At 46.5% G+C, this 10,422-nt stretch overlaps 1 protein-coding gene across 6 annotated transcripts in view; it reads right to left on the bottom strand.

Annotated features, from left to right (window-relative positions):
* Nucleotides 1-1,909: 1,909 nt before the first annotated feature.
* LOC101645756 (melanoma antigen preferentially expressed in tumors-like) overlaps nucleotides 1,910-10,422 on the bottom strand; it is a 13,539-nt gene continuing 5,026 nt past the window's right edge. Inside the window, exons 2-5 of one of the 6 annotated variants that reach the window (XM_045290694.1) lie at nucleotides 4,995-5,121; nucleotides 4,225-4,849; nucleotides 3,343-3,957; nucleotides 1,910-2,088 (exon numbers count right to left, since the gene is read on the bottom strand). In XM_045290694.1, the coding sequence (XP_045146629.1) occupies nucleotides 3,352-3,957; nucleotides 4,225-4,818 (1,200 nt within the window). In that variant the 5' untranslated portion in view covers nucleotides 4,819-4,849; nucleotides 4,995-5,121 and the 3' untranslated portion in view covers nucleotides 1,910-2,088; nucleotides 3,343-3,351. Of the gene's footprint in view, nucleotides 2,092-3,342; nucleotides 4,850-4,994; nucleotides 5,624-10,422 lie in introns of those variants that run through there. The other 5 variants (XM_045290697.1, XM_045290695.1, XM_045290692.1 and 2 more) reach the window with 5 other exon arrangements.

Consider the following 10,422-nt stretch of genomic DNA (forward strand, 5'->3'; position numbering starts at 1 on the left):
GTTCTTTGGGGTCCACACCCTTCTGATGAGAGGGGTTGTCCACTTAGGGCCCACGATGGACGAGGTTGGAGTGATCCAAGAGCTGGTGATCCTGGGGTTGGCATATTTGGCTCAGAGACATTTGTAACCTGATGACTTCGGGAAGAAACAAACAGGTGGACAGTTTAGTAAGGCAGGGGCAACGCTGCGAGGCAACAGTGCCCTTGCAAGTGTGCATCGGTGTCACTGGAAGATTTGAAAAGCAATCTGAGGACTGACAGGCATGGGCTCCAATTTACTTTAAACACAGGAAAGGTGTGAAAGCATTTACTTGCCTAAAGACTGTTGGGGGTCTTTTAGGAAAAACTTCCCAGGGCTTGCATCCTTAGCTCTGCCGGGGACTCCCGAGTCCCAGACTGCAGGGTGTAAGGCACTTTCCCACTGTTCCTGTGGGGGACTTTGCAGCTCCTCTGAGGTCAGGGACATTTGGAACACTATAGTGGAACGAGGATGAGGCCTAATGACGATGTAGGTGTGTAGCTTAGACAGTACATCTCGGCCTAGGAGAGTGGCTGGACATTCAGGGACTACTAGGAAGCTGTGAATGAAATAGAGGTTGTCCATAGGCATCTTACGGGTTCTGTAAAGTGTCTGACTACAGGATTTCCGGACACTCCAAGGATGGTGCAAGCGCGGTGCCCGGGGTCCAGGGAAGGTGGTAAGACAGAATACACAGTACTAACTAAGAGAGATTGTAATGGCCCACCTTCCAACATCCATGCACAACCAGGGTTCCAGACCAGAGACATCAACCCTTTGCTGCTGGCGCCATCTGCCTGGGCTTCTTTGTTCAGGCTCCAGGTGCAGACTGGCGAGCAGATCGCTCTCCTCTTGCGTTTCCCCATAGGACAGAGTGCTGCCCAAGGCCAGTTTGTTTACACTGATAGCATGGACCTCGGGGAGGCCTGTTTCCAGTAGGGCAAACTTTGCCCCATGGCACAAATGCCAACACAGAGTGCAGCAGGGGTCTTGGGACCTGGGAGGCAGTGCACTGGCATTGGTTAGATATAGTGTCCACACCTGCATGGCTAACGTATTCTCCTCCTGAGCTGGACTCCCCATTTGTTGTCACGATTGGAAAAGTTGGCGTGAGCACTAGTGACCAGCTCTTCCAAGCTAACTCCTGCAGGCTTCTGCACCAACTTCTGGAGGTTTTTCCAAGTGTCTGGTGCACCTGTGTGAGAAATTTATCCAGGAGTAAACTTGCCCTTCATACGAGTCTATGTCTCCAGCGATGTGATTCCTCAGGGCTTCTCTCAGCCGCTCTAAGGATCTTAAGGGGCTTTCATCAGGCCCTTGGTGAATAGCGGTCACCTTGGCATACTTAATGGCCTCTTGCCCACCTGACTTCAGTCCACTTGGAATACACACCAGAAAATGTCCCCGTGCACCCCCCCCCCAGTCCATGGGATCATTACAATCCTAAGCACGGTCAGTAGTAGGCGAAGCTGTTTCTCCTATTGGGCACTGATCATTCATCACACGTAAACTTTCTACACATTTCCTAGCAGCTTTTAGCATTCTTTCTTTCTCAAAGTCTGTCATAGTCTGTCCCCAGCTGTCTCTATGAAGGGTGGAACTTTGGCTGGATCACCTGTTTCCCCAGCCTATAGAGCAATGGTTCTCAACCTTCCTACTGCCGTGACCCTTTAATACCATACTTCGTATTATGGTGACCCTCCCAACCATGAAATTATTTTCGTTGTTACATCACCACTGTAATTTTGCTACCATTATAAATCAGGTGACCCTCTTCACACGGTCATTCAACCCCCAAAGGGGTCGGGACCCACAGGTTGAGAACCACTGGTCTAAAATTTTATAGCCCCCCCCGCCCCCCGCTACAGAAGAAATGAATGCCACAAGTGGATAGCTTTACAAAGAGTTCTTTATTATCGGCTGGTTCAAGTGGTCGGAAGCAGAAATGTAGCGCAGGGTGGTAGGCAGTGGGTTTCTCTCTTGGACGGAGGTGGGGGAGGTTTTCTCTTCATAACATCGGGGCGCCTGCACATCCCAGCAGATCTCCTTGTGTCTTGGCCTCCATGTTGCCTGCTTACAAAGAAGGGTGGACTTCAGTCAGAGTGGTCATATCACATGCAGCTTCTGACGCAAGCTTCCAACCTCCCACATGATCGTAGTAAACATGACCTAGTCCTCATGACCCTAACCCCAAACCTCACCCATTTAGCAAACTTACTGTGCTTTTGTAAGTCGATTCATTACCAGAGAATGGAGGTGGGATTGAGACTCTATGGCAAAGGAGAGCGGTAGGACACCAACTCGCGTTTAAAGAAAACAATTGTCTTGACCCTTGATCCCCCTACGATTCCATAGCTCAATCCTACCGAGAACAGCTATTCAATCACTACCACTAGCAAGTTTAGAACATTTCTTCATTCTGGTTACTCGTGGTTATTAGTGTAATTTTTTTTAGTCCTGGCCAAAACATACACAAGGCAACAGTCTCTGAGTCAACATCTTCTGCATGTGTTTAATGCAGGGCCGTGGAGGATACTCTGCGTGTTGTACAACCATTATTGAAATCCTTTTCCCAAATATTCCACCACCAATAACATAAACTCAATGCCCCCTAAGCAAAACTCTTCCCCCTTCACCTATGATGTTCATCGGGCTACCTTGGTTTCTTATTTTTGGTAGTTTTCTTGATATTAACTTCACATATCACACAATTCCATAATTATAAAGAGTGGTAGAAGCATGATCAAAATCAGTTCTAGTCCTCTATCCCCACGCCTGCATTCACTGCTTGCTCCCCAATTCCCCTTCACCTCCTCAAATGTTATCCCTGGTAAACCATTACATCAGTTATTATCCCTATGCATCCACTCTGACCGCGCTTCATAAACTGGGAGACCCAACAGCAACAGTGGCGAAAAAATGAAATGAAACATAAAGAAGGGGGAAAAAAACAAAGTCAAGAGAAAAAAAAGACCACCGGTAATATTACAAGAGGCAGAAAAGAAAGTATTATCATGGAACAAGGGAGGAATACTTAAGTCTAGAACAAATGCATGTTGGGTCAAGAGGGAGGTCAATTGACCCACTATCCTATCTTACCATGGTTCCATCCACCTTCATCAAGTTTACAATAATCTGTCTGATAGTAAAGTTGTTCCCATCCCTCGCCCATGGCCAGAGGGCATCTGCCAAAAGCCTCATCTGACTAGCTACTCTGCACATGAATTTGGGGCTCCCACTGTCCTTCATAACCTTCTGAAAATTATGGGTGTTCACAACTGAAGCCCTCCTACTGTCCCCTTCAACCTATTTTGATCTTGTTACCTTGTGACATCAAGGCTTGATATCAATGATGATCACATCAGACCCATTCCGACTATGAGAGGAAAGGAAACGTATTGCGTGGGGCCTGCTCAGCGGCAGGGTCAGGCTCAGGTCCTGCATGACCTGTTCAAGAGTGCCTTCATGCAGAATATCTTGGGGTCCCACATAGCAATGGGGAGGGACAGGGAGCTCCAGAAAGGCAAACTGGCAGCGTGGCACGGTGTGATGCAGCAGGGCCAGCAGGACGTTGATGGATAACGGGTTCCCGCACAATGCCAAGGACTTGAGCTGGGTGCAGTGGCCCAGAGCAGGCTGCAAGGCCATGAGCTCAGAGTCCTTGATGCCACAGGAATCTAAGGCCAAGTTGGTCAATGTGGCTGACAACCTCCCTAGTAGGCCTGAGAGGAAGGCATAATGTATGTTTTTACCGAAGACACCACTCAAATCCAGCGACTTCAAACGACTGGTAGAGGGACAGGAGGACAGGCATGTCAAGTCAGAGTCCACCAGCATGCAGTCATTGATGGTGAGGTACTTCAGGGGGGTCTGCAAACATTTGAGCAGCTGGTGGAGGCGGCCATGGAGGAAGACACCTTCCAAGATGAGGTACTCGACCTGATGTAGACGAACGAAGTAAGAGGTGAATTCGGCAAGGAGCTTCTCCACCCTTTCGTGCATGCATAACCCCAAGCAATCCAGGGAGATTCCAGAGAATGAGATTGTGTGCAGGTGAATCATCCGGGCCACGTAAGGAGCAAACCAGTTGAGGTCATGCAGGTCCCAGGGGCCACCCACTTCCACATCCCAGACAGAGTCCAGCCGCACCATTTCCAGGATCTCCCCAAGAATGGAAAACTTGGGCACATCCCCAACAAACTCCACCTTTCTGCAGTATAGGGGAGGCAGAGCCTTTCCCTGCTTGATGATTTCACTGAGGAGGGTGAGGAATTCATCCATGACTTCCTCCTGAAAGCAAAGGTCTATGAGCACCCTCACAGGGGGCAGGAGCTGATGCTTCTCCTCTGACCTGGATCTGCCCTCTTTGGGGGTCTGAGTACTGGGCTGGGTGGCTGCAGGCTCCTCTGATGAGGTCAGAGAGCCATCGGATTGGGTTGCCAGCCACGTATTCCAGATCTCGGTGCCACTGTTCAGCCGTAAATCCAGCTGCTTTAGCTTGCACCTCTTGGGTCGATCCTTGAGGGCAAGCAGCATCTCAAGACCATCGACGGCTGCCTTTAACATGTCATAGAGAGACTCGCAATCCTCCATCAGCACCCCCAGACGGAGATAGGTGAAGGGCCAGGAAAACACCATGGCCTTCACTGTCTCTCTGTGTCCACCCTGAAAGGCTGCCGTGAACAAGGGACGGAAGAGGTCTACGGGCAGCCACTCCAGAGCGTCAATGGCTGAGGCCTCATCCTGCAGCACGCTCTGGATGGCGATGTCCAGGAGTCTGGGAGGGCTCGCGCTGCTCATGATGATCAAATGCTTCGAAAGGGAGCCTGACCTGTGAATGGAAACAGGAGTCTGCTGGTTGACCTCTGGGAGAGCCCAGTTTGTTATGCTAGCCTCCAAAATCTGGATCCCGCTCTGCCCCCCTTATCTCCTCACAGGGGAGCTTTCTAGCTATGACACTCCTCTTATCAACTCACTGCGGTAGAGGCTGGCCAGGTCCAAATGGGGCTGATTTCAAACTGGATTCTTCTCCTCACTCAAGGTTGTCCAGGAGTTGTGGAATCCAAGATGAGCAGGTCCTGTGGCAGGTAGTGGCCTCAGCAGCTTGGGAAGTAGATGAATCAAAGTGAACTAGCAAATATGTTGGTGACTGTCTCAAGTCCCATGGCCCGTAGGTCTGGTGAAAGACCCAGATTTAATAAACAACTACAGAGTACTACTTTGTGTCGGGAGGTGGATGGGGTTGGTGCGGGGAATGGGGGAACCACAACCTTCTGCTCATTGGCTGCTGACAAGATGGTTTAGCCTTTTTGGATTGTATCTGGGCAGCTGACTCCCTAGAGATCACATTCTGAGCCCTTGAGTAGGCTCTAGCTCCTGGTGAGCCCACACAGGAGATTAGAACTGCCCCTGTGGGTGTCTGAGCAGAGTAGATGGCTTCAGCTTTGCCTCAAGACATGGTTAGTTTTCTGACCTTGTGGGTACCCTCCCAAAGCTTACCCCACTATTGTGCCTGGGTTCCTTCTCTATTCAGCTCTGTAATGATGACTTGTACAGAATGTTTCAAATATCCCAACTGGATGATATCTACTCAAACTGGAAGTCCCTCCCATGTGATCACTTTCTGAGCAGGTGGGCCTATACTGGCCTCATTTTCTTTCATCTTTTTTTTGTTGTTGGTGGTGGGGGAGGAAAGGGACAGGGGTTCCACATTTATCTGAGATTCATAACAGCTTAGTAGAGGCAGAGAATATAGATAACTACATAGATAATATCGATAACTCATGTTTTTACCATTTTACCTCTAAAACATATTTTAAAAATTGTAAATATTATGAAAGTTTCTTTTCAGTTCATAAATTTTGTTTTAAGCAATGTCATTTACCCACCAAACTCCATGACAGCTTAATTATCCTTCTCCTATAAGCTCTCTTGGGATAAGATTGGCTGTCACTCGGGAGAAATCGCCCCTTCTTATTTCAGCAAGTTAAGGTAAGAAATCAGGTTTCCTACAGTCCTTATAAATGAGCGTGGCCTGGATGGCTGTGATTTTGGTGTTGTTGCTTTCTTTATTGGGGGTCATGTTTGGGCCAGGTCCGGACCGAGGCAGCCCCTTGTACCAGCTTCACGAGAAGACAAATGACTGGCTGAATTTCAAAGCACCTGAACTTCAAAGCACCTGCCTTCAGCATTTCACAGAGCTTACCTCCCTGGCCAGAACACAGCCCCCCTCTCCCTAGCATTGTTCCCTAAGAACAAGATGACCTCCCCAGAGAGATCACAGCCTCCCTCTCCCTAGCACTGTTTCCTAGCAACAACATGATTTACTGACAGGACGTCACCTGGCCCGAAACTTGCCACCGCAGCACGTAGAACCTCCCTTCACCTTACCGACTCCTATTCCTTTAAGCTCATGCCCGATATAAGTCCCTTTGTCTCACTGCCAGGTGCAACTTCCCTGACCTAACTCCTTTGGTTTGGGAACCCGCCCGGGGGATCAAGATGCCCCGGCCCTTTCCCTGCTCTACCTTCTCTCCTGGGAGTTCTTTCCCTGCCTCAATAAAATCTTTCTCAACTTCACATTCCTGGCTAAAATCTATCTCTGTTCCGCCCCTCTGTCTCCAACCTTTCATGAGGTTCAGGAAGCAGGAAGCAAAGAGGCAGAGAGTAGGAAGTCACCTTTGTTTTCACAGGTAGAGAACAGCATAGCTCAGGAAGCTGATTTAGAATTTAGAGTGGCTTATCCCATTAGAGTTATAGGCAGGCAGCATTATAGGAAACACGCACAAGAATTCACAGTGTTCCCTATACGGAACAGGGCATACTGTTAGATTATTTTAGAATATGCAGGAATGAAGAGACAGATAAGTACAAGGCCAACCTCATGGTAGCTGCCTTGGCAAATTTCACCAGACCTAAAAGAAAAAGCTTTAGTTGTGGGAAGATAGGTCATCTTCAAAGAGAGTGCAGACAGCACAGGCCAATTAACCTGGCTGCGAAAAGCAAACTGCGGCCTGCGCCAGAGCATGGGCCAGGGCCCCCGAGTTTGGGTTTAAAAGTATCCAGACTTTTCACTCACTGTAGGAAGGGAACACATTGGGCAAGTCAATGTCACTCAAGATTCAGCAATAAAGGTTTGTCATTAGCAAATGCTTCCCGGCAGGGAAATAGAGAATGGAGCTTGATACAGACCACGCCCAGCAGAGCGTGGAAGGCAAGGTGTCTGCCTACCAGAGCAAGGAAAATCCTAGAGAGAAACTGCAGATATCACCCAACCTCACAGCAGAAGACTAGACCTAACCCAACTCACAATAGCCCAGCCTCTGTCTTAGCTGCAGTGAGTTTGACTAACCAAGTAAAGGCTCAGAAGCTCTCACAGCAGTTTGTTGATTTTAAAAGGTAGGAGCATTTTATTGATAGAGTAATACAGTTTGTATCAGGAAGTTTTAACCTAAATAGTCAAGGAATTCATATTGATACTGGAGTTGATCAGAGTTGTGAGGAAAAGCTAAAAGCTGTAATTAAATCAGAAATTATTAAGAGTGGTAACTGGGGTCCGCTACCTAAAAGAACTCTGGGATGTTTATTAGGAAAGTCCAACCTAAATTCTCAAGGTGTTCTCATGGTCGCTGGACTTCTTGATTGGGATTATGAAGAATTTAAGGCAGTGATGAAATCTGATATACCATGGTTTATAATGAAGGAAGATGGCTTAAATCAATTTTTGCTCCCTTGCATTTCTAGAGTTAAAATTTATACCTATCAAGAAAGTACTTGAAAAGTCTGACCACCGTTTAAATCAAGGGGTCTTTTAGAGTGCTGTTGTGGAGAAACGACAGCGCCCTCACATGGCATTAGAAATTGGAGGAAAAACGTTTTTCAACTCTGCATATGGAATTATTGCCATAGGGCATTCAGGAGGGCCTAAGACCCACACACTAACTTCCCCTAAAGCCAGCATGGAGGGAATGAGAGAATTTAACCAGGAGGGAACATTGTAAGGTTCTAAAATATACAGTGTAAAGCGCCTGTAACCTTATTGGTAAACTTGAAGAAAAAATGTCTGTTTGGTAAGTTACTTCAAAAACAGCTGAACACATTTACTAAGAATTTTTTCAGTCTTTCAAGTCATCCTGAGTGTAGTAAGAAGTTCTCAACTAGTAGTTTTACTGGGTCAAAGCCTAATAAGTTCACTGAGATTGCCAGCAGTGCTTTAACACCTGCATTGTTAAAACTGAAGGGGGAGAAGAGGAATCTTATGTGTGACAAATTTCATTTGGTCACTTTAACCAACAAAAATTTATCCTTACTAAAAGCTTGTAATAAAATTAGGGCAGATAAACACATTTTCACTTCTACAGAGAAAGCTGATCCCAAGGAGTCCCAAGAAGATGGAAATCGCGTTTGGGATCCAGGTCCATTTGTCACCTGGAGAAAGGGCTATACATTTGTATTTTGGCAGAATAAAGCGGAGGGACTCCCCTTAGAAGGATGCAATCACATTTGGAGAAAGGTGAAGAACACGAAGGAACCACAAAAGCTTAACCATGATTCTGTTTCCAGGTCATTGACATCCCGAAAGGAGGGGCTATTTGTTTATGTTTTCACAGGCAAAGGAGATAGGTGGATTCCTCTTCAGCCAGCAAGGCCCAGAAGAAAGGAGGGAAGTTGATGTGTGACCTGACCCTGTTCTGCTACTGAAGTTATTCAAAACGTCAAGAAGACCTCGCAGATTCCTGAGAATGGTGATCGCTGACTGATGAGATGTTTCTTCCATTGCTAATGCTGTCTAAGGGACACTCTGGGACTCTATCAAAACTGAACATTTTACTATTTCAACAGACTGTTCTTTTGCTGAAAGATCAAGATTTTGGACTTGTTAATGCTGTAATGTGATTGGAATGTAATTGATTTTTGTATAACCCCTTATCCTTATAATAAGGCATTGCCTGAATGGGATTTGATAAGAAAACATTTGCAAGGGCTTAAGGGAAACATTCCTTTAAATGTTATTCAGCTAAAATCGGATATTTCCTATATATTCAAGGGTGGATTTAAGGCATTCCACTAGCTGAGGTATTTAAGCAATTGGTGAATGGCATGGAAGGGTTGGATCCTCGAGCTTGGGCTCAAAGTATTTCACATAACTTAAGTTCTAGTCTGACTGTGTTGTTTATTCATCATAATTTTGATGCTCACAGTCTCGTGTTGTTTCTATAGGAAGCTAAGAGATATGAAGAGAGACCATGTTGCTTCCATGACTCTACTGAATCTTAAACATAATGCAGAAAGGGGAAATGTAGGATAGTAGCACCAAGGGAAATAGACTGGGACTTATTCCCTGATTGGTATGGAGGGAATCTGGAAAGCCAGTGTTCCACGGTAGGAAAACCACCTCTCTGGTAGTTGGAGATATAGTCTGAGTACATTTTCCTGCGGCAATCTATCATTTCCACAGTTTCTCCCCTTAAAGCTGTGCTGCCTTAAAATAGGCAAATGGTTGATTCTATCCCCCTGAAGAAGCAGACGCTCCTATTTGGTCCAATTCTTCCCGCTGTGGCATCCAGCCCTGCTCATACTTTCCTCCAATAGAAGATAGGCTTAAAGGGACTTTATCCTCCCTGCCTGGATTCAAAATGTTTCCTATAAGCCTGACTTTTTGGCTATATTAATTTGGTCATTAAATTTGTCTTGACAGCTTTCAATGTATAGAAAATAACCATGTTGCCCATGTGGCTCTTTTGAATTTTATATATAAAACAAAAGGAGGAAATATAGGAAACAGAAATATTTCTCCCAAGTTGTCTCCCCCAAATGTATGCCAAACTTAGCCGCTTGCTACACGTGGGGAATGACTATACACTTGGAGGTCAACAGAAGTAGGTCAGGGGTTATTCTCCCTAAGGGTTGTCAGCCATCTAGAGAAAGCAGTCACCACTGTTTATCCCACAACAAGTAGGACCCACTCCCTTCTTATAAGGATAGTAGTTGACTGTTTCCTTGTAGTAGACCCCAGAGAGGTCAAGCCCACCCAAGGGTGGCCAAAGTTAGCCCACCATCATGAATCTAGGGTCCACCCATCTCATCATATGTATGCCTCTAGTTCCTCCCCTTCCTATCATGTGTACAGCCCTAGCTCATCCCCTTCCTATTACACCTATGCCCATTGTACATCCCCATCCTGTGATGTGTATGCCTATTGTACTGCCCCTTCCTGTGATGTGTGGTTACCTGTAATCACACACCCCTAAGTAGATATAACCCTTGGTTAGCAATAAACGGGGTCCTCGAGCCTCCTGCACAATTGTGCGGTTAAGATATACAAAGATTATAGTAAAGTCAGAGAGCATGAGGGATAGAAGAGAGATTGAAATAATGGCTCAGACACATTTTGTGGTAGCACGC

Source organism: Echinops telfairi, unplaced genomic scaffold (assembly GCF_000313985.2).
Source record: "Echinops telfairi isolate 266 unplaced genomic scaffold, ASM31398v2 ScPeMD7_53;HRSCAF=182, whole genome shotgun sequence".
Classification (NCBI taxonomy): Eukaryota; Metazoa; Chordata; class Mammalia; order Afrosoricida; family Tenrecidae; genus Echinops; species Echinops telfairi.